We start from the raw sequence: 24,831 nt of genomic DNA, 5'->3' as shown, positions 1-24,831 counted from the left end.
TAATCCTCCTCTGTGGAGCCTTGCAAAGTTTTAAACTCCCGTAAATAGTTGCCCTCTGGAACAAGGACCGTACTGTTTTTGTGTAATACAGACATAAAAGAAAAAATCCTGACAAATGTACTCATAATAAACACCCTGCTGAAACTTGCAATCATATAAAAGAATTAAACTTCTACAGTATGTGCAAAAAAATAGTTGTATGGCAAAAAAAAGCAAACATTATTTCTTCCTTTAAATTAAACAGGCAAAACGCCCTTCTCACGTTGCACATACATGGCACATTTCCATCAGATATTATCAGCACAGCTTTGGATTCCGCCCTGGTCTCTTTTGTTTTTACGCAAACACAGACAGAAGAAAAACAAGTGGTGAGCTGTGACGGGGCGAGAGCTGTGAAAACCTAATATTTTATATTTCTACGTTTACTTATACTAATTATAACTTTTACATTTTTTTTTAATGATCAGTAACATCTGAAGTCATGGTGCAGAAAATTTGTATTATTGGGGCAGGCTCTAGTGGTTTGACAGCAATAAAATGCTGTCTAGATGAAAATTTGGAGCCCATCTGTTTTGAAAGCTCTGGCGATATTGGGGGCTTATGGAGGTTCAAGGTAAGTGAATCATGAAGGCTGTGTTCACACAGTGCAGGTATGGTACAATTTCTGTGTGTTTTTGTAAACCAGAACTAAGATTGGGTCCCAAAAAGTGAAGCTTTCCTTTATATGTTTCATCACTTTAGGATTCACTCCTGCTTGTGGCAAAAAAAATTAATATGCAGACTTCAATGCACAAACACAGCTGTATATATAGTATCAATTTCAGATATGGTTGACTATTATAGTATAAATAACACATTGGAATTATGTTAAGATTAAAATGATCACAGTTTACATTGTATTTCTTCAGGAGAACCCAGAGGATTCTAGAGCCAGTATCTACAAATCTGTGATCATAAATACATCCAAGGAGATGATGTGCTTCAGTGATTACCCCATTCCAGATGACTTTCCAAATTATATGCATAATTCCAAAATTATGGACTACTTCCGAATGTACGCTAAGCATTTTAACCTTCTGAAGTACATACACTTCAAGGTAAATATTTCACTTTTATCTGTATTTTATTGTGTATGAAGTACTTCTAAATGTCTAACTTGCATAAATACATTATTTTTGGAATAAAATATTTCTATATTACGAAAGCGTACCTGATGTTTTTATTTTGACTTTTCAGGATAAGCTACAATGTATGTGTACATTAGGAGTATCAATATTTCTGACCATTATATGACTTTGATCTTACAATTTCTAGCAGTACTGACCTGTACTGATGTGAATAAAGTGCTTTGGTTGTGATAAAAAGTTCCTATTTTGCTCCAGCATTAGACTATACCTGTCATTCTGCTCTTATCTCATGCACTTCCTGCTCACTCTTCCCCCTCCCCTCTCCATAGGCTTCAATAGACATGTGTAATTTGATACATTTGAGCTGCAGTCCGACTGGAGACGGATAGAGCTGAATTTTCAGAGTGAAAGTCAGTTTACCAGGAGGTGGGGGAACAGGAAAAAAACCAGATAAGAGCAGAAAGAGGCTTTTTACTCTGATAAGATATAATATAAAGTTTATTATAATCGCCTGCACTATTTATTTATGCAAAGTTTGTTGACAGTGCTCATTTAAGATCTTAAGATTTCACTCTAAAAGGGTTTTTCCTTGAGTCAAACATTTATGGTTGATATTTAGGATCTCTGGGATAGGCCATCAATATTATATTGGTGAGGGTCTGACCTATGGGATCCCTGCCTATCAACAGTAAATAAGACTAAACTGCAGTACCAGACACAGACACCTATATAAAGAAACCAATGTGCCTGTGTAAACAATGAAGGGGCAAAGATTTAAGCGCTGTGGTCCCTTTATTTTGCTGATCCGCGGGGATTTCAAAGGTTGAAACCCCACTGATCAAACATTGATGGCCTATCCTCATGGTAAATTCACACATTGCGTATATTTACGCCATGGTTTTGACCACTGCAAATATGCTGCAAAATCTGAATTTTTTTTACAATTCAATTCAATTTGTCAAATCCACAACAATTACGCAGCAAATCCGCATGTAAAACATACAGAATTTGTAGCTCATTTGCTGCTGCCAAATCCATGGTGTAAAAAGAAGCCAAGTGTGAATAAAGTCTTAAAATTTTGACAATTGAAGCAATTTCCCTTCTAATTTTTTTATTTTTTTTTAACACTGCTTACCGTGCAGTATAAATAACGTGTTAACATTAGTCTACGGTTCGGTGCAAATATGACTGCAACTGCACCATATATTTTTTTTCTTTTGCTATGCGGAGTAAATAATATTTTAATTTTAATCTACGGGTTGATAGGATTGCGGCAATACCTTATATGTATTTTTTTCTGGGTCACTAGTTAAATTTTTTTTGATAAAAACGGTTTCTTTCTTAATTTTTTAGGTGGGGTGGGACTTTTTTAAAAAAGCACAAAAAAAAACAACTTTATTGAAAACGAATTCTAATTTTTTTTGTTCCACTAGGAGACCTGAAACTATATTAATTTGATTGCTAATATAATGCTTTGAAATACTTTGTATTCCAAAGCATTATTGCCTTTCAGTGTAAGGGCATGCCCCCACGTGGCGGATTTCCTCCGCAACTGTCCGCATCAATGCCGCACCTAATCCGGGTTGCGGATTACGGCTGCGGATCTGCCCAAAATGTGCAGTAAATTGATGCGGACTAGCTGCTGCGGACTGCGGAAAAAGTGCTTCCCTTATCTCTATCAGTGCAGGATAGAGAGAAGGGACAGCACTTTCCCTAGTGAAAGTAAACGAATTTCATACTTACCGGCCGTTGTCTTGGTGACGCGTCCCTCTTTCGGCATCCAGCCCTACCTCCCTGGATGACGCGGCAGTCCATGTGACCGCTGCAGCCTGTGATTGGCTGCAGCCGTCACTTAGACTGATACGTCATCCTGGGAAGCTGGACTGGAGACAGAAGCAGGGAGTTCTCGGTAAGTATGAACTTCTATTTTTTTACAGGTTGCTGTATATTGGGATCGGTAGTCACTGTCCAGGGGGCAGAAACAGTTACTGCCGATCGCTTAACTCTTTCAGCACCCTGGACAGTGACTATTTACTGACGTCTCCTAGCAACGCTCCCATAATTCCGGGAGCCCCATTGACTTCCTCAGTCTGGCTGTAGACCTAGAAATACATAGGTCCAGCCAGAATGAAGAAATGTCATGTTAAAAAAGCAAGACGCATCCGCAGCACACATAACATGTGCATGATAGCTGCGGACTTCATTGCGGAATTTAGAATCTCCATTGAAGTCAATGGAGAAATTCCGCCATGAGTCCGCAACCAGTCCGCAACTGCTCCGCAACAGACAGAGCATGCTGCGGACACCAAATTCCGCTCCGCAGCCTATGCTCCGCAGTGGAATTTTACGCATCGTCTAAACGAACACTTCTAAATTTAAGTGGAAGTCAATGGAGAAACGGCTCCGCTGCGGATTAACGCTGCGGAGTGTCCGCAGCGGAATTCAAGTGAAATTCCGCCACGTGTGAACCCAGCCTTAAACTGACAAGAAATCTGTTAGTAAAGTGCACACGACCGAGTGCCACTCGGGCCATTTTTCATGGCATCCGAGTGGCACCCGATAATTGTAACGGTCCCATTCACTTTAGCGGGAGAATCGAGTCCGTTAAAACTGACCTGATTCTCTGATCCGTGGAAAGATAAGATAAAGATAAGACCCGGCCGGCACACAATGGTTGTGTGCATGAGGCATTAGACTAAGCATATGGGATGGCTTAAAAGGCAGATGCTTATGGGAGGACTGGGGGCCTTTAACGGGCCTCTGGCTGTCATGGTAACCCGGCGGCACCCCGTGATCATGTTGCAGGGCACTGATGGGTTGACAGAGGTAACTCCCTCCCTCTGTCAAGCTGCTTAGATGAAGTGGTTGCTATTGCACACAGCATTTAAGGAGTTATACAGCCAGAATTAGAGGATTAGAGTAACTGATGATCTACATTTACGTCAAGATGTGTCCCAAGGATAAACTTCTGGCAGGAGAGGAAGTCATGAGGAGGAGGAAGCGTGCTTTGGCATGTTTGTGATGAGTGGTGTTTTTTCAAAATGCAATAAAAAATAGTGTAGTACCGTGTTAGCCAGAAACAATATGCAATGTTAAATACTTTTGTATCAAAAAAGACAAAAGTATAGTAGGTATGATACCTTTATTGGCTAACCATAAAAGTTCTATATGCAAGCTTTCAGAGCACAGAGGCCCCTTCTTCAGGCTTTACAAATGAATGTCTTAGAAAAAAGCACAACATTTAAGATGTTACACAAAGACAATTAGTACATGAGGTGATATATCATTAAGATAAGCCGGGGCAATAAAACTGGGGTTATAGGGGTGATGACTTAGGAGTTAAGGGATCTGGAGTCAGTCTGATGGGGGATGTGACGTGTGTCCATGTAATGGCTCATAAATCCAGGTGAGAGATTGAGGCCTTGTTCAAAATGCAACATATTCTGGGTATGGAGTTTGTCTCCATAGACTTCTGTAACCTCTTTAAAATGCCTTAAAAAGGCACCAAAAATTTATTATTATTATTATTATTATTATTATTATTAATAATAAAACTACTTCAGCAGCAGCACATCAGCGAGATTAATATCTACTTGTTGATGTTTTTGTTAATTGAAATATTATTCTGAAATACTTAATTTTAACAATAAGCAAGTCGTAGCTTGCATTTTATGCTATGATTAATCTCTTGCAAAGTCAGATTAGTTTATGTAAAAGTAAATATGTGAAGCAAATAGATATGCATGACCAGCAAACACAGCACATAGCATTCAAAGCCAAAGGGAAAGGGCCGCCTGCAACAATTTCATTGCCAAATTTCCAAACCTACCTTAGTTTAAAAAAACATTGTAGTAAAAATTCTGAGACTTCCAGATTGAAAATAGCTCACACTCGGCTAGTCCTAGGGTATGTTCACACATATTGGATACATAAAAGTACATAGTGTATCTGACCTAGAATCCACAGGAAACTCCGGCCAAAACGCCACACCAAATTATGGTGCAAATTTTTGCCCGGAATTGCCGCTGCAGTAAGAAGAGCAGAAAAAAATAAGCGCCAATACTTCGTTTCACTGGCACTGCCATAGCGACGCATTCCTCTGGTCTCCATGTAGCCCGGCCTCCCGTGATGATGCTACAGTCTGTGATTGGCTTCAGCAGTCACAAGGGATGAAGCTGTTGGGAAACAAGGAGCCATCGCTATGGCAAAGCTTTGGTCAAATCTCATCTACTTTGGTGCTACTGTACTATGCTGAAGATTTTACGCAATTAAATCAGTTGGGGAAACTGTGAAAACTGGAAAAATCTCATCCACACGCTGCAGAAAATTCCCATTTATTTTTTTGTCGCAAATCCAACTCATGTGAACATGTAGTTATGGTACTTGTGCCCTTGACGGTAGGTGTTGACTTTTTATCTTGTTTTTTTTTTAATTGATTGCCAAAGTATTTCCTTTGCCAGCACATTTCATGCTTTTCATTCCTCTAAGATTTTAGGGTCAGTTCACACAACGTTTTTTGGTGCTGACTTTGACACTGAATGCATGTCGGAATAAGCGCCAAAAGACGTCTGAAATTGCCCCTCACTGATATCATGGGGGCGTTTGTTTCATGGGCACTGAATCAATGGGAGGCACAAAATACCCGCGGCGCTCGTTTCTGGGCGTTTTTCGCTGCGTTTTTTGCATGTGGTCCTTGCACTAGCTTCAATGGCCGCAGGCGGAAAACGCCTAGAAAAAAATGGAAAAATACGTGCAGGCAGTTAAAAATCTGCCTCAAAAATACCTGAAGGAATTCTGAAGCAGATTTTTTTGCAGATTTTTGCAGATTTGCAGATTTTTTTGGAGGCAGAAAATCTGCCTCAAAATTCAGTTTGGAATTTTGATGCAGATTTTGCTCTGCCTGAACGGCAATTTTCGCCGCGTTTTTCGCCCACGAGAACTGAGCGCCGCAGGCAAAAAACGCATTGAAATACCCATTCTCAGCCTCCCATTGATGTAAATTTGAGGTCAGAGCCGTAAACGCCCGAAGATAGGGCATGTCCCTTCTTTTTCCCACGAGCCGTTTTTTCCGCTCATGGGAAAAAAACGCCTCCGCCTCCCATTGAAATCAATAGGAGGCATATTCGGACGTTTTTTTGCACATTTTCCGACGTGGTTTCCGTGTCAAAAAACGTGTAAAAAAACTCTGTGTGAACTGACCCTAAGAGTGCCAAAACACTGATTTAAAAGAATCCATGGTAAACTGATTGCACAAATTTCTGTCTGCACTGAGCTTCCTCGGCAGCTCTAAATCTTTTCACGTATATTATAAGTTGATATTATTAGTATAGTTGTTAATTAATAAATTTTTTTCAGACCAAAGTATGCAACATCAAGAAGCGTCCCGACTTTGCCACCACAGGCCAGTGGGATGTTGTGACAGAATGTGATGGGAAGCAAGAAGTTGGAATTTTTGACGGCATACTTGTCTGTAGTGGACACCATACCTTTCCACATTTACCACTGCAATCTTTTCCAGGTAAGGATAAAAACATCAATTCAGAAATCTTTTTTTCAGTTTAATAATTAATTTCATTGTTTATGATTAATAATTATAATAATTTAATCATTATTTATTTAAAATAATGTGTCAATATTTAACTTCTTAGGGACGCAGCTATTTTGGGTGTTTTTTTTTCCATTTTATCCACCACTGTGTTCTGAGAGTCATAATTTTTTACATAATATTTCTGTCGACATAGCCATATGAGGTCTTGTTTTTTGCTGAATATGCTGCATTTTAATGCAATTGTTTTGGGGTACATGTATTGAAAAAATGAAATAACTTATTTTTAAAGGGGAATGTTAAAAAAGTCATAAATTTTGCAAATTGAGCTTTATTTCGTGGGTTTAATTTTTTTGGCGTTTATTGTGCAATATAATTAACACGCAAACTTTATTCTGCGGGTCAGTACTATAACGGTGATATTAAATCGATATTGTTTTTTTATGTTTTACTCATTTTGAACTATAAAAACGCTTAAAAAAAATGTACAATTTGCTTTTGTGTTGCCACATTCTGAGAGTCATCACTTTTTTCTTTTTCTTTTGATGAAGCTGTGTGATTGCGAGGCGAGCTTTAGTTTTTACTTGTACCATTTTTTGGTACATACGACTATTTGATCATTTTTTATTGTATATGTTTAGAGGCGAGGTGACCAAAAAACAGCAATTCTGGCTTTCATTTTTTAGTTTTTAATAAATAATATGTTAATTTTATAGTGCAGTTTGTTGCGGATGTGGTCATACCAATTATGTATATATATATTTTTATTCCAATAATTAGGAACTTTCTAAGGGAAAAAGGGCAATTTTATTTTATTTTTTTCCTTGGACATTGTTTTTAACCTTTTTTTTTAGTCCCATTAGGGACTTGAATCTGCGATTCTCTTATCATTCCTATAATTTCCTGCAATACTTCTTTATTATGCCTTTCAATGTAAAACTTACAGAGGCCCCTGGCAGAGCCTTGTAGGCTTCCATGCATGGCAGACATGGGGTCCATTGTTAGAAAACCCGGTGATCCAATCGGAGACTGACGAAACACTCTGCAGTCATCCCTGGGGACCTAGAAAGAGTCATAGTGACAGGAGTATGTTAACACATTATAGGTAAAAATAAAGTTGTCAAAAAGTTATTCCTTCATGGGATTAAATTATTTTTTTTTAACAAAAAAAGCCATTATTTAGCATAAAATATATTTTATTGCCTATACATTACATAAACACGAAAAAAATAAAAATAATTAAGTAACTACATGACACAGGTTTGTTTAGCGTGAAACGTGAAAGGGATAACAAATGAACAAAAATACAATGCTGTAAATCACTTTTTCCTATATCCACACCGCAAAAATAAAATACATAACTTACACAGTAAATTTTTTGTACCCCTCCCCCCCAAACTGTGCAGGAAAAAAGAATAATTCTCCCACATAAAACAAGACCTCATACAGCCACGTCAATGAAAAAACAAAAAAGTTATAACTGCTGAGAGACGAAGAGGCAATAACGAAAAAATGTAGCTGGCCTTTTCACACCTAGTCATTAAGGGGTTAAGTAGGCAATCCACCGTTCCTTACTTATTGCCCCTTTCGTAGTAGAACAGGGGTAGATGCTCCACAACGGCCAAGGAGAGCTCAACTAATTTACGCAAAGTGGTAATACATGACCAGATAAGCATTAGGCTTTCGAGGTTGCATATTTTACATTGACGTTCCAAGCACTTAGTTGTTCTATCCTTTTTCGAGGCAACTTTTTTAAGGAAATAGGTTGTGGTGGTGCTTCCTACACAAGATCAAGGTAAGTAGTGTCCTCTAATTTATCTAAATTAGAGCTGGATGAGGACATGGAAGATGATATTGAAGTACTGCAGATATGGCAACAAATATGGCCAGGGCTCAGGGCCGATTCTAGCTTTTCTGATGCCTGAGGCGAAAATTGAAATACCCCCCCCCAGAATTTGATTGACATTCCCCTGGCTGTTCTACATCACTAGCAGCCTCCTCCAACTCTTGCGGATGCGCCGTTGACTTGTACTGGCATGCGCGGTGCAGCCGGGCAGAATACACCTCGCTGCACGGTGCATGCCCAAGTAGTACAAGAAATAAAAGGAAAAAACACGGCGCCACATATTGTGAGTAAGTCCAGAAGTAGCAGTCAGTATACGACAATTGAATGCTTACCACAGGGCCGTAGATAAATCGCTTTGAACATGTAGATAGAAGTGAGTGCTGCAGCCGAAATCCCAACCGGTCAGGCCTATTGGCCACCGCAATGAGGCAATATGCAATTTGAGAAAAACGGGAAAAAGTACGGCGCTGCTTCACAAATGATGGTACAAATACTGTAGAATGATGACGTTTATTGAATAATCAAGGCTACGCCTTTCAATGCCGCACCGGCATCTTCCTCAGGCCATATGCGGCATTGAAACGCGTAGCCTTGATTGTTCAATAAACGTCATCATTCTACAGTATTTGTACCATCATTTGTAAAGCAGCGCCGTACTTTTTCCCGTTTTTCTCAAATTGCATATTGCAAGTAGTACAAGGCAATGGCGCATCCAAGAAAGTTGGAGGAGACTGGTAGTGATGTATAACAGCCATGGGGATGTCAATCCAAAATTGAAAGGTGGGTTTGGAGGGAGGACTATGTGATCTTCAGGATAGCGGCACCGACCCATGACCCTTTAATGAGTAATTAGCATATATCGTGCATCATTTTAAAAGTTAATTTGATAGAACTTGCTGCATCTGATAAAAACTTAGAGGGGAATGTTTGGAAATATTGTCAGGTCATGTATTACCGCATGGTGGCAGTTCAGGGGGTTTAAACTACCAGACAGGTTCCCATTAAATATACAGTTAATTGAAAAAAATTCTATCTGCCCTGCAATTTTATTATAAATATATTCTATATAATTACAGCTCCAGAACCAAGCTCTGACATATATGGCTCCAGAACAAAGCTCAATACATATATACAGCACCAGAACAAAGCTCAATACATATATACAGCACCAGAACAGAGCTCAGTAGATATATACAACACCAGAACAAAGCTCAGTACATATATTCAGTACCAAAACCAAGCTCAGTACATATATACAGCACCAGAACAAAGCTCAATACATAAATACAGCACTAGAACAAAGATCAGTGAATATAGACAACTCCAGAACCAAGCTCAGTACATAAATACAGCACCAGAACTAAGCTCAGTACATAAATACAACACCAGAACAAAGCTCAGTACATATATACAGCATCGGAACCAAGCTCAGCACATAAATACAGCACCAGAACCAAGCTCAGTACATATATACATCACCAGAACAAAGCTCAGTACATATATACAGAAACAGAACGAAGCTCAATACATATATACATCACCAGAACAAAGCTCAGCCTATAAATACAGTATCAGAACCAAGCTCAGTACATTAATAGTGCAACCCCCGCCGTATAGGATTGTACAGCGTAAAAATACAGCTCCCCACATGGTCCAGACAATGGTAAGGATATGCTGGGAGTCAATGGCGTAACTACCGCCGTAGCAGCCATAGCGCCTGCTACGGGGCCCATGGCATGAGGGGGCCCGTGTCGCCCGCCGGCACGTGCCCCCACCATGGCCGGAGGCTCCGCTAGCAGCTGCATTGATAGGGAGAACAAGGGAATGAAAGTCCCCTGAAGTTCTCCATCACAAACCTCTGACTTCCGTGGTCTGTGTCGGCAGCTCCGTAGAAATGAATGGAGCGCCGGTCGCGCTTCTGCGCATGCGTGACCAGCGCTCCTTTCATTTTTATTGAGCTGCGCAGACGCCGGAAGTCAGAGGTTTGTCATGGAGAACATTGGGGGACTTTCGCCCCCCCGTTCTCCTTATCGCTGCCAGCGATCACACATGTATCCCCTATCCTGTGGATAGGGGATACATGTCTTTTGTAGGACACACTGTAGGTCGCATTTTTTTGGGGGGTTGGGGACGCTGTATGGCGTTTCCTACAGGGGGGGGCCGTATGGCGTTCCCTACAGGGGGGCCATATGGCATTCCCTACAGGGGGGGCTGTATGGCGTTCCCTACAGGGGGGGCTGTATGGCGTTCCCTACAGGGGGCCATATGGCATTCCCTACAGGGGGGGCTGTATGGCGTTCCCTACAGGGGGGGGCTGTATGGCGTTCCCTACAGGGGGGGGCTGTATGGCATTCCCTACAGGGGGGGCTGTATGGCATTCCCTACAAGGGGGGGTTGTATGGCGTTCCCTACAGGGGGCTGTATGTCGTTCTCTACAGTGGGGGCTGTATGGCGTTCTCTACAGTGGGGGCTGTATGGCGTTCTCTACAGTGGGGGCTGTATGGCGTTGGCGCCATACAGCCCCCTCTGTAGCGAACGCCATACAGTCCCCCTGTAGATAACGCCATACAGTCCCCCCTGTAGATAACGCCATACAGCCCCCTCTGTAGATATCTACAAAGGGGGCTGTATAGAGCTATCTACAAAGGGGGCTGTATGGCGCTATCTACAGAGGGGGCTGTATGGCGCTATCTACAGAGGGGACTGTATGGCGCTATCTACAGAGGGGGCTGTATGGCGTTATTTACAGGGGGGCTGTATGGCGTTATCTACAGGGGCTGTATGGCGTTATCTACAGGGGGGGCTGTATGGCATTCCCTACAAGGGGGGGTTGTATGGCGTTCCCTACAGGGGGGCCATATGGCATTCCCTACAGGGGGGGCTGTATGGCGTTCCCTACAGGGGGGGGCTGTATGGCGTTCCCTACAGGGGGGGGGCTGTATGGCGTTCCCTACAGGGGGGGCTGTATGTCGTTCTCTACAGTGGGGGCTGTATGGCGTTCTCTACAGTGGGGGCTGTATGGCATTCTCTACAGTGGGGGCTGTATGGCGTTAGCGCCATACAGCCCCCTCTATAGCGAACGCCATACAGTCCCCCTGTAGATAACGCCATACAGTCCCCCCTGTAGATAACGCCATACAGCCCCCTCTGTAGATATTTACAAAGGGGGCTGTATAGAGCTATCTACAAAGGGGGCTGTATGGCGCTATCTACAGAGGGGGCTGTATGGCGCTATCTACAGAGGGGGCTGTATGGCGCTATCTACAGAGGGGGCTGTATGGCGTTATTTACAGGGGGGCTGTATGGCGTTATTTACAGGGGGGCTGTATGGCGTTATCTACAGGGGGCTGTATTGCGTTATCTACAGGGGGGCTGTATGGCGTTATCTACAGGGGGGGCTGTATGGCGTTATCTACAGAGGGGATGTATGGCACTATCTACAGGGGGGCTGTAGGGCGCTATCTACAGGGGGGCTGTATAGCGTTATCTACAGGGGGGCTGTATTGCGTTATCTACAGGGGGGGGGCTGTAAAAAAGGCACTATCTACAAGGGGGGGTTGTGTGACACCCAGGGGACGGGGGGCCCCAGTCAAAAGTTTGCTATGGGGCCCAGTCTTTCCTAGTTACGCCCCTGCTGGGAGTTGCTGTTTCACACAAAAAACATCACACCACCCATCATCTCGCAGTAGATCATTCAGTGACTACATTACTGATTAGAGGCAGAATAAACATTTACATTAAGTGACCCACAGGTGACGATCTCAGATTCTAGTTGTTCTTTTTCTCTTTTCCTCTCCATCCGGTCCAGACCTCTATGACGACTTCTCCCGGCCACAGCTAATTTCTGCAGTTTGCCGCTCAGATATCTTCAGCTTCTCACTTTTCAAACATTTCTGCACATGTAAACGAAGATAAAATTCTCACTACGTCCTTTATATAAATATAATAGTGCCATACACTGCACCTCTAATTATTATAGCACCATACACTGTCCCTGATTATAATAGTACCATACACTGTGTCCCACACACAGTGCCCCCTGTAGATAGTGCCCCCATAGATAGTGCCCTACATAGATCCCCCTGTAGATAGTGCCCTACATAGATCACCATGTAGATAGTGTCCCACATATAGCTCTCCCTGTAGCTAGTGTCCTACATATATCCCCCTGTAGATAGTGCCCTACATATAGCCCCCTGTAGATAGTGCCCTACATATAGTCCCCTGTATATAGTACCCCACATATAGCCCCCTGAAAATAGTGCCCCACATATAGCCCACCCTGTATATAGTGCCTCACATATAGCCCCCCTGTATATAGTGCCTGACATATAGCCACCCTGTATATAGTGCCCCACATATAGCCCCCCTGTATATAGTTCCCTATATATAGCCCCCCACTTTAGATAGTTCCCTACATATAGCCCCCTCTACAGATTGTGCCCAACATATAGCCCTCCCCACTGCTCCTGTAGATAATGCGATGCACACTTTTTAAAGAAAAAAACAACTTTACATACCTTGATCCCGTTCCTGAGCCGTCCTGTGTCAATGCAGACCTGCTCTCTTCCAAGTGGGTCTGCTGGGGCTGAAAGATGCAAGTGACACAATGATGTAATCGCGCCGTTTGCATCGTTGAAAGGCGCTGATTGGCAGGGCAGAATGACTTGCCCCGCGAATCAGCACCTTTCAACAACGGAAGCGGCGCACTTCGTTGAAAGGTGCTGATTGGCGGGGCAAGTCATTTCGCCCTGCCAATCAGCGTCATTGTAAGGTGCTGAATGGTCGGGCACGGAACGTGCCAGGCCATTCAGCGCTTATGCATGCAAGGGTATGTTCACACGCCCTATTTACGGACGTAATTCAGGCGTTTTAACCTCGAATTACGTCCGAAAATACGGCTCCAAAGCAGCAGCAAAGATCTGCCCATTCATTTGAATGGGCTTTACGATGTTCTGTGCCGACGGTCATTTTTTTTACGCGCCGCTGTCAAAAGACGGCGCGTAAAAAAGACGCCCGCGTCAAAGAAGTGCCTGTCACTTCTTGAGACGTAAATGGAGCCGTTTTCCCTTGACTCCATGGAAAAACAGCTCCAATTACGTCCGTAATGGACGCAGCGAAAAGCGCCTGCACTTGCCATTACGTCTGAAATTGCGGAGCTGTTTTCTCCTGAAAACAGCTCCGTGATTTCAGCCGTTACGGACGTGTACGTGTGAACATACCCTAATTGTATCTGCTTCATATAGACATAGTTACAATTAGTGCAGGAGGGGGTGGCTCATCTCGCCTCATGGACGGTGCGGCCCTGCCAGGGCTACACCTAGACTTTTTGTAGTATTACATAATTGATTTTAACTATTGAGTGACATCTGCAGTGCAAGATTGCATGCAACTTAATTTACTAATTGTGGAATTCTGCTGTAGCTCAATATTTAAAATCAATTAAGTAGTACTAAAAAAAAGTCTAGGTGTAGTCCTGGCCTCAAAAAGAAGAGATAGTTTCAGAGGTGGTGAAGCAGTGATGATGCAAGAAGGAGATACAAAGGAAAAATGAGGGTGGGGGTGGTAGCAGTGGCGACATCAGTGGCACTGGCAGTACATTATAGAACATAAAAAACAGGGCCACAGGAGATGATGTCTGGCTGTTTAGGGGTAGAAGTAACGACAGCGCAGCAGCAGCAGTGCAGTAAATGGTACAGGATGGACAGGCAGGCAGTGGCATCATTGGCCTGGTGATAAATAGCCAGATCCCCACCCCCACTGTCAGCAATGGCAAATCTATTCATTGGAATCAGCCGGAGGTGTGTGAAAATCCTCATGGCTCTATGCCTGATTCATTTTCACCAATGTCATGTTTTCTATACTTATGGGGGACAATTTTGTCCGCTTTGGTGTCACAACGCCACCTGCCACACTGAATACCCTTTCTGACATCGCACTGAATGCTGGACAAGACATACATAGCAAACTGGGCCAGTACCTGCCACTGGTCCAATCTGCTGAACCAGAAGACCATAGAGTCAGGGCTCCGGAGGTTATCTGCCGGAGTAAGGGAACAGTGAACCTGGTTATTCAGGCAGTGCATATCCGTTTGCTGATGTGCGTCCGGTTGGTGCCGTGAAGTGAAAAATTTGTTGTACATCATGTTAAAAATACTGCATTGGCTGCTGTTTCTTCTGCTACTTGTAGGGGTGGTGCTGGCAGAGGTGGTGGAGCACTGAATAGCTGAGGACTGTTAGTGGACAGGGGCCTCTTAGGCAGACATGGGGCCGACAGGTGTCTTCTAGGCGAAAGCTTTGGAAAGCTGGTTTGTAAACTTCTAAAAGTACTCAAATTTTTCCTCCCGTTGGGAGGCAGGAGAAACTCCCCCTTTTTGCCTTTCTAGTGAGGGTCAAAAGCACAGCAGCAATGACGCTTATTGTATCACTCCCCCTAAATCTATCATTTAATTAAATCTAACTATTAATTATCTTCTCACTTCTTACACTATCTATGTCTGTGTATTTTCTGTATTCATTTGATCTCTGTGATTTTTTTTACTCTCTACTGGCAGAGCTGTGAGCACCGATGCCGTCTTTTCTCATTGTTCTTCCCCATAAAATGACTCTGGGTATGCCCTTGTATAGTGCCTATGTCATCATAGTGACCTCACATCCACAGTCCCTCATAATTGGCTGAGAGGCTGAATGCAATGCATTATGAGATAGCCCGCCTGGTCCTCAGTGTCATGTGATCCTCGTCTCTGCTATTTCATGTTTCACGTGGCGGTGGACTTTTTTCCACGGCGGAAAACAAAACTTTTGAAAGTTTCGGGTTGAATCTGTTTTCTACCGAACTGTTTCGCTCATCTCTATCAGCAGTGAACTAGACTAGGAGCAGGAAGCTCAATAGTCTGGCAAGGAGTGAGTGTAAGTGCCTGGCTCATATGGGAAGCCAAAGGGTAAGATCAATGAGAAGAGCTGCTGCCTGGGACACAGAAGTTTTTGGGTTTGAATCCTGACACACCTTACCTTATCAAGTAAGTGTACTTTCAAACTCTATATATTTCCTGAAAGCAGAAAAACGCCTGCTTAGCCTTTTACAGTTATGACCAATTTAAATTGAAATTATACTTACAATAAACGTTTTTTTGTTTTTTCAAAAATTTGGAGAAAAGTGTTGGACTAAAAAGCTCTCCCCTGAGGTCTCTTTATCTACAGAAGACCTGTAAAGGATCTGCCAGACACAAATTCTGTGTTGACGCCCATAGTTAATCAGTCTGCACCTGCTTCTATGTCTGTGAGACTGACTCCATCTTCCACCACCCAGGATGGTAGGCTTAGGAGTGGGAGAGCCTTCTGTAAAAAGTTGGAGATTGATCTGTCCTTCTCCTCTGCCTTCAATCCTGAAACTAATGGCCAAACTGAGAGGACTAACCAGTCTCTAGAACAATATTTAAGGTGTTTTATCTCTGACTGTCAATATGATTGGGTCTCATTCATTCCCCTTGCCGAATTTTCCCTTAATAACCGGATCAGTAACTCGTCAGGGGTCTCCCCCTTTTTCTGTAATTTTGGGTTTAATCCACGGTTCTCCTCCGTTTCACCTGGTAGTTCCAACAATCCCGAGGTAGATGTCGTTCATTGGGAACTGTGCACAGTCTGGGCCAAGGTTCAGAAGAACCTAGAGGCGTCCCAGAGCATACAAAAGACTCAGGCAGATAGAAGACGTTCTGATAACCCCTTGTTTGTGGTCGGGGATCTGGTGTGGCTATCGTCAAAAAATTTGCGCCTTAAAGTCCCGTCCAAGAAGTTTGCTCCCCGGTTTATAGGGCCATACAAGGTCATTGAAGTCCTTAAACCTGTCTCCTTCCGACTGGAGTTGCCCCCGTCTTTTCGAGTACACAACGTGTTTCATGCCTCCCTCCTTAAACGCTGCTCCCCGTCCTTGGCTCCCTCGAGGAAATCTCCGGTCCCTGTTCTCACCCCTGAGGGGGTAGAATTCGAGGTGGCCAAGATTGTGGAAAGCAGGATGGTCCAAGACTCCCTCCAGTACCTGGTCCATTGGAGGGGATACGGGCCTGAGGAGAGGACTTGGGTACCTGCCCGGGATGTTCACGCTGGGGTATTGCTCAGGAGGTTCCACCTTCGTTTCCCCAATAAACCAGGTCCACCTAGAAAGGGTCCGGTGGCCCCTCATAAAAGGGGGGTGGGTACTGTAAAGGATCTGCCAGACACAACTTCTGTGTCGACGCCCATAGTTAATCAGTCTGCACCTGCTTCTATGTCTGTGAGACTGACTCCATCTTCCACCACCCAGGATGGCAGGCTTAGGAGTGGGAGAGCCTATCACAGCCTGGCCAGACGGAGCTAGCTCCCGCCCTCTGTCTATTTATATCTGCCTTTCCTGTTCCTCCTTTGCTTGTGATTCTTCTCTGCTGGTTTTCTGGCCCTTCTGCAGCTTCTTGAACTACTGATCCTCTGCTTGTGATTGACCTTGGCTTTACTGACCACTCTTCTGCTCTACGTTTTTGTACCTCGCTCATCTCCTGGTTTGACTCGGCTCGTTCACTTTGCTTGTTGCTCACGGTGTCCCCGTGGGCAGCTTTCCCATTTCCCTGGCTTCTTTGTACCCTTGTCTGTTTGTCTGTCGTGCACCTATTGAGTGTAGGGACCGTCGCCCAGTTGTACCCCGTCGCCTAGGGCGGGTCGTTGCAAGTAGGCAGGGACTGAGTGGCGGGTAGATTAGGGCTCACCTGTCTGTCTCCCTACCCCGACATTACAAGACCTTTCAAAACAAATTTATTATTTACTTATTTCCAGTTGCTTATATAGTGCCAACATATTCCGTAAAAAAAAGTTCATTTTATCACACCACTCCCTAGGGCTCTTTCATTCCCTGGATCGACAAGTTCAAAATATGTTAGATGCTGCAAGAAAGAAGAGACAATGATTGAAAACAATGAATTTATTAACATGTGGACCTTCAGAGCAAAATTGCATGAACCAGTTATTCTAACACTTTGTCTATGTCATTGAGTGTCATGAAGTTGTGCATTTTATGTTAAATTCGAAAGTTACTAAAACGCCTACGTTTAAAGATTTGAAATAACATGTTTTTTTAACTTCTTTTTCATAGGCATTGAGAAGTTTAAAGGGCAATATTTACACAGTCGGGATTATAAATATCCGCAGCAATTTGTAGATAAGAAGATAATAGTTATCGGAATTGGGAACTCTGGAAGTGACTTGGCTGTAGAACTGAGTTGTGCTGCTAAACAGGTAATTATGGTCCTGTAGGTCTGATCAGTGAAAAGTAAACACTGAATACTGAATCAGTAATATACTATAAACTATCCTGGGTTATAATGTGTGGCAATAGCATATTAAATTGAATATATATTCTAAAAGTAACAATATGTAATGAGCATAAAGGTGCTCATGAAAGACATTTGGGGACAGGCTGTTTAAACTAGATTTAGTGTTACATAGTTACATAGTTAGTACGGCTGAAAAAAGACACATGTCCATCAAGTTCAACCAAGGGACGGGATATATTCCAAGGATATTAAGTAAACTATGTGACTATAGACATTATTACATGTGCGTTATATCAAATTCTGCACCAGAATAGTCTTATTTGTGGGGAAAAATAAATATCACTTTGTTAACAGGCAACAAATCTGAAAGTCACATGGTACTTTTATTCAGTCCTATAAAAATTATTTGTCCCTTCACATACTATTGCACATCCTTGCCAACTCTTGGGAATGGCCTTCAGGGAAATCCCTGTTTTTTTTGGGCAATTAGCTGACATCCACAGGTAACTTATTGATTAATAAATGACGCTATAAATTTGTTGTGCAGGTTATTATGGTCGCGACGATACCGAATGTGTGTATATTTTATGTTATTGAGACTTTTATTTTATGGTTTATTGAAAAAAATACGTGTGTATTTTTTTTATTTTTTTTAATTTAACATCACTTTATTTTTACTTTTTTATTTTTAAACTGTAAAGGGGTATTCCAGTTACAACAAGTTACTCCCTATCCGTAGGGTAAGGGGTAACTTACTGATCGGTGGCTGGAGATAGGCGAGTACAGCGTTCGGCTATTTCCGGCGCTGCCATAGACAATGAATGGAGCGGCAGGGCGCATGAGCGACCTGCCGCTCGGTTCAAACGAGGGGTACGGGACCCGTGTTCTTGTAAACACTGGGGGACCCAGCTGTCGGACACCGACCGATCAGCACGTTATCCCTTACCCTACGCATAGGGATAAGTTGTTGCAACCGGAATATCCCTTTAATGTACTGGCATATATCTATATGCCAGTACATTAGCCTGTGCACTGATGGTACACAGGCAGTTGTTAGGACATACCTAAGTATGCCCTAACAGGAAATATGGTCAGACAGCCCTGGGTTCCTTCAATGGACCCTGGGCTGTCTGCCGATATATGGTATGTCCCTCAGTCGCGCCAATACAATAGAAGCCATGACTAAGGACGCTGTGGTCATCTGAAACGCGTAGGCAGCGTGCATATTTCCAATCCACCTTTGCACTTGGACATTCGTTCTTATTTTTAATTATTTTCACGGGGATCCGGGTGCGGCTAGCGGCACGATTCTGCTGAAGGTGAGCTGGAGGATTCCTCCCATAGATATTTTCTCTTGTAATGTAATGGGCGCTTTGATGTAGATAACTACTTTTTTTTCTTTTCTTTTTTTTTGAAAAACTTTTACTTTTGACCAAGTTGTTGAACATTTTAAGATTTATGCAAATTTGTCCTTAATGCCCAACTGTGCTTTTTTTTACTTTTCAAGTGGGCGTTGTAAAGAAAAATGTATAACACTGACCAATCAGCGTCATACACTTCTCTTCATTCCAGCCCAGCTTGACCCACAGCACAGCGTGAACTCGCGAGATCACGATGTGACGTCACTTCATCCCGCGACTCCTTAACTGGAGCGATGGAAGACTGAACAGACATCACCTCCTGCCGCTGCAGATTCGGATAAACGTCGTGGCACGGCTGGAGGCGATGTCTGTTCACTTTTCCGTCGCTCCGATGAAGGACCTGCGGGAGGAAGTGACGTCACAGCATGATCTCGTGAGATCACGCTATGCTGTGGATCAAGTTGGGCTGGAATGAAGAGAAGTGTATGACGCTGACTGTTCAGCGTCATACACTTTTCTTTACAACGCCCACTTGGTGAAAAGTAAAAAAACGCCCAGTAGGGCATTAAGAACAAATTTGCATAAATCTTAAAATTTTCATAACTTAAAAATAAACGTTTAAAAAAAAAACAAACAAAAAAAACCCAGTAGTTATCTACATTAAAGCGCCTATTAGATTAGGTAGGAGATTGGACAGTTATAAACTGGTGACAGAGCCTCTTTAAGAATAATATGCTGTAGACGATTCCTTTTAATGACATCCTGAGCTAATAGAGTGGGGATTGGGACCCGCTATATTAATCACAGTAAGAATACAGCTTTATTGATCTCATTGGGTGCTGTCTAAAACTGGGTTTTCACGCTGCAGTTTTGGTGCATTTTTTTGCTCCTATTACTGCGAAATCAGTGCAAAATGCTGTGGTTTTTCAAAAACCTCTGCATTTTGCCACAATTTTGCAGTAGTCACAGCACAAAAACGCACAAAAGCTGCAGCGTGAAAACCCAGTGTAGCGCCGGCGGCCGCTGATCTCCGACGTACCCCTCGTGTTTACGGTCACCAGCTGGCCTGTGCTCACCGTTGCACTGGCACTGTCAGGCAGTAAGCCGATCTGCCCGTAGGGTGCGCACGCTCTGATGGTCTTTTAAAGGGGCAGTAAAAGTATCGCCAGCCCATTCCTGGATACCCTGGACTACTAAAGGAACTCTGCCTACTATCCCAGTGCCTAAGTAATGTTGTACTAACCCAGTGTTAGCCTGCGAAGGTTCCGTATTCTGTATCCGTGACCAGTCCTGTATTCTGAGTCCTGTGTTAGTGACCAGTCCTGTATCCTGATTCCAGTAATCCGGCACCAGCCTGCTTCCAGTAATCTGGCACCAGCCTGCTTCCCGTAATACGGCACCAGCCTGCTTCCAGTAATCCGCATCAGCCTGCTTCCAGTAATCTGGCAACAGCCTGTATCCGCTACATCAGTACCAAGGTACCATCTACTAGTGACTGTATTATATCTGTCTGGCCAGCAGCTACTCTGTTGCGGCGGAGTAGCCCAGTAAATCCACAATTCCTTTTGGACGTTACAGTTTGCTTAGGCCATGTACCCCACTGGCACACCCAAGACTGCTGTTCAAGTCGCGCAAGATGATATGCGAGACCTCCAATTACGCCAAGATCAGCTATTGCAGGGGGTTAACACCTTAGCCAATTGCCTGGACCTTGCTCCTGTTCCTACTTTGGCAACTCCACAAGCTGTAGCGCCATTCACTCCTCACCCTGCCGTAGCTCAAGTCAGGTCCATAGCAGAAATTCATTTGCCACTTCCACCCCGCTATGATGGAGATTCCAAAGCTTGTCAAAGCTTTCCCAATCAGTGCACAATCCATTTCAAATTGCATGCCAACCTGTTCCCCTCAGACCAGCCGAAGATATCATTCATCGATCCCTGTTGTCTGGTAAGGCCTTGGCATGGGCGAATTCCCTCTGGAAACGTGAAGAACCGGAGTCCATGAATGTGTAGCTCTTCCTGGACACCTTCTGCACCGTCTTTGAAGAACCTGGTCATACGTCCTGAGCTGCTGAGCTGCTGCTTCTATTCTGTCACTATGTCAAGCAAGTTAAATTGTTGGAGAATATGCCATCCGATTTCGTACCCTGGTGGCAATCTTCTGGCAAGAATTAGCCAGTAGGATTAAGAATGAGCTGGCAGGTCGGGATGTCCCTTCTACTTTGGACGCCTTGATTCTATTGGCTACCTGCATAGACCTGAGGTACCGGGAATGCTCTCAAGAAGCTCTCCATGAGTAAATGTCTCCTAGACTGGCGCCTAACTGTCAAAGACCCCTGCTACTCTCTTCCACTACTACCTTCAAAGAAACTATGCAGGTTAACCAGTTCAGACTATCAAACCAAGAGCGGCAACACAGACGTTCTGCTAACCTGTGTATGTACTGTGGGAGAAAGGGTCTTTTTGTGCGTCAGTGTCCTCAGAAGTCAGGAAACTCCAGCACCTAGGGTTGATAAGAGAGACTACCCTAGGTGAACTAAAACCCTCTTCAAAATTCTCTCCTGGACTCTCGATTACAGTCTCTATTGTCATGGGTGAAGCATTTCATTCTATCTCAGCCTCTCTAGATTCTGTAGTGGAATGGAACTTCATACACCAGGCCTTAGTAAACCGTCTCCATTTACCCACAACCCTTCTAAAGATACCTCTAGCGGTGGCTTCAGTGAATGGACTTCTGTTACTAGACTAAATTCTCTCATCACTGAACAATTAAGATTACAAGTGGGGGCGCTACACACAGAACAAATAGTCTTCTATGTTCTACCTGAGGCTATTAGCACAGTCCTGCTGTGCCTACCCTAGTTTCGCAAGTACGCTCCCATGCTTGACTGGAAAATCTGGAGAAATTCTTCAATGGGGTCCTGCTGTCAACGCAACTGCCTGCCTGTGGTTCACTCTGCCCAACCTCCAGTGTCTCAGTCACTCCCTGGTATACCTCTGCAATATGCCTGCTATACAGACGTGTTCAGCAAGTAGGAGGCTGAGACCTTGCCTCTGCATTGTCCATATGACTGTCCAATCGAGTTGTTTCCTGGGACTTCACCTCCTCGTGGCCAGTGCCGGACTGGGACTTAAAATCAGCCCTGCCATTTTTAAGCATGAAGGACCACCACAGGCCATACGCAGCCGCCAGTGTTGGGCTGGGATCACCTTTTAGCTATACAAGACATGGGGAGACTAATTAAAACAGGTGTAAACAGGTGTAAATGAAAAGAGAAATAGTTCCTGATAGCTTCAACTTCAACGAAATCACTGCATTTCCACGAGAATAATGAACATGCTCATTATTCGAAAGGATTTTTTTCGCGGAGCCGAAAAAAATTGAAGCAAACTTATTTCTGCTGCATGTGAATGGGGTATAAAATAGCCCATTCACTTGTAATGGATGAAGAATGTTAGTGGATTTGAAAGGGATTTAGGTATGGAATCAGGGATCAAATCCTGATTGCGTGATTATGGCCTAATACTGACTTATAAAGATTGCAAATTATACCATTATAGAATGCTAAAATATCACCATACTGTAACTAAATAGTATGATTTTGTATCTTATATTCAGCCATGTACACACACACTCACATGCTGGACACATGACGCACAGATGCAACCCACAAGCTGGACACATGCTGCATTCGTGCCACTCACACCTAGGACACATGCGCATGCACACCACTCACACTTGTGACTCATGCGCAGTACATATATACAGCACCAGAACAAAGTTCAGTACATATATATACAGCACCAAAACCAAGCGCAGTACATAAATACTGCATCAGAACCAAGCTCAGCACATAAATACAGCACCACCACAAATATAGCTCAATTTAGTGCAACCCCTGCCGTATAGGTTTGTACAGCGTAAAACTACAGCTCCCAGCATGGACCGAACAATGGTAAGGATATGCTGGGAGTTGCGGTTTCACAATGACTACAGATCATACAATGACTACAGTGCTGATTAGAGGCAGAATAAACATTTATATTAAGTGACTCACCTGTGACGATCTCAGATTCTAGTTGTTCTTTTTCTCTTCTCTTCTCCATCCGGTCCAAACCTCTATGATGACTTCTCCCGGCCCATTTCTGCAGAGTTTGCCACTCAGATGTCTTCAGCTACTCACTATTCAAACATTTCTGCACCCATAAACGAAGATAATATTCTCATAGTGGCACACACTGTGCCCCTAAATATAATAGTTCCATACACTGCACCTCTAATTATAATAGCACCATACACTGTGTCCCTGATTATAATAGCACCATACACTGTGTCCCACGCACTGCTCCCCGTAGATAGTGCCCCCATAGAGCCCCCTGTAGATAGTCCTCCCATAGAGCCCCCTGTAGATAGTGCCCCACATATAGCGCCCCCTGTATATCGTGCCCCACCTATAGCCCCCCTGTAGATGGTGCCCCCACATGACATCATTGCGCAGCTCGCATCGTTGAAAGGCACTGATTGGCGGGGTAAGTCATTCTGCCCTGCCAATCATCGTCTTTGTAAGGCAGGTACAATTAGTGCAGAAGGGCGGGGCGGCAGCTGATTTCAGTGGCGCCGCTGCCCAGGCCCGGATCTAGCTTTTCTGCTGCCTGAGGCGAGAATTTAAATGGCGCCCCACAGATCTTGATCGGCATTCCTCTGACTGTTCTACATTACTACCAGCTTTATCCATTGCCTTGTACTCCCCTGGCATGCGCGGTGCAGCGATGAAGCAGGGCAGAGTACACCTCGCTGAATTGTGCGTGCTCATGGAGTAGAAGGCAATGGCGCATCCAAGAAAGTTGGAGGAGACTGGTAGTGATGTATAACAATCAGGGGGATGTCAACCAAGCATAGAAAGGTGGGTTTGCAGTTAGGACTGTGTGACTCTATAGGATAGCGGCACCGCCCCATGTCCCTTTAATGAGTAGATAGCATATAGTGTGCTTCGTTTTAAAAGTTGATTTTATAGATTTTACTGTATCTGAAACAAACATACAGGGGAATGTTTGGAAATATTGTCAGGTCATGTATTACTGTATGGTGGCGGTTCAAGTGGTTAAAACTGCCTGACAGGTTCCCATTAAATATACAATGAATTGCAACAATGCCATCTGCTCTGCAATTTTGTATTATAAATATATCCTATATAATTACAGGACCAGAAGCAAGCTCATTACATAAATACAGTTCCGTAACCAAGCTTAGTACATATATACATCACCAGAACCAAGCTCATTACATATATACTATTGTACATCTATCATTTATTGTATGTCTGTGTGGTGGTTTATATGGACGACATTTTGATCTACTCACTGAGCTGACATCACACCGGAAGCATGTACGCCATGTTCTGTCGCGGTTAAGGGGGAACAACCTCTACGCCAAATTGGAAAAGTGCATGTTCGAAAATAAATCCTTGCCCTTCCTGGGGTATATAATTTCCAATCATGGACTTCAGATGGATCTAGAAAAAATAAAGTCGGTCCTGGATTGGACTCGTTCTCAAGATCTCCAAGCATTACAGAGGTTCCTGGGATTTGCGAATTTCTATCGTCAGTTTATGCCTAATTTCTCGTCACTTACTGCTCCCATCTGTGCCCTCACCA

At 43.6% G+C, this 24,831-nt stretch overlaps 1 protein-coding gene across 2 annotated transcripts in view; it reads left to right on the top strand.

Moving 5' to 3' along the window:
- Positions 1 to 301: 301 nt before the first annotated feature.
- LOC142657922 (flavin-containing monooxygenase 5-like) overlaps positions 302 to 24,831 on the top strand; it is a 53,891-nt gene continuing 29,361 nt past the window's right edge. The window contains exons 1-5 of one of the 2 annotated variants that reach the window (XM_075833463.1): positions 302 to 368; positions 468 to 613; positions 909 to 1,097; positions 6,483 to 6,645; positions 17,636 to 17,778. In XM_075833463.1, coding sequence (XP_075689578.1) covers positions 482 to 613; positions 909 to 1,097; positions 6,483 to 6,645; positions 17,636 to 17,778 — 627 coding nt within the window. In that variant the 5' untranslated portion in view covers positions 302 to 368; positions 468 to 481. Of the gene's footprint in view, positions 614 to 908; positions 1,098 to 6,482; positions 6,646 to 17,635; positions 17,779 to 24,831 lie in introns of both variants that reach the window. The other variant, XM_075833464.1, reaches the window with a different exon arrangement.

This window comes from Rhinoderma darwinii, chromosome 7, assembly GCF_050947455.1.
Source record: "Rhinoderma darwinii isolate aRhiDar2 chromosome 7, aRhiDar2.hap1, whole genome shotgun sequence".
NCBI lineage: Eukaryota > Metazoa > Chordata > Amphibia > Anura > Rhinodermatidae > Rhinoderma > Rhinoderma darwinii.
Note: the sequence above shows the minus strand (reverse complement) of the source record. Positions and strands in the feature narration are given on the sequence as shown.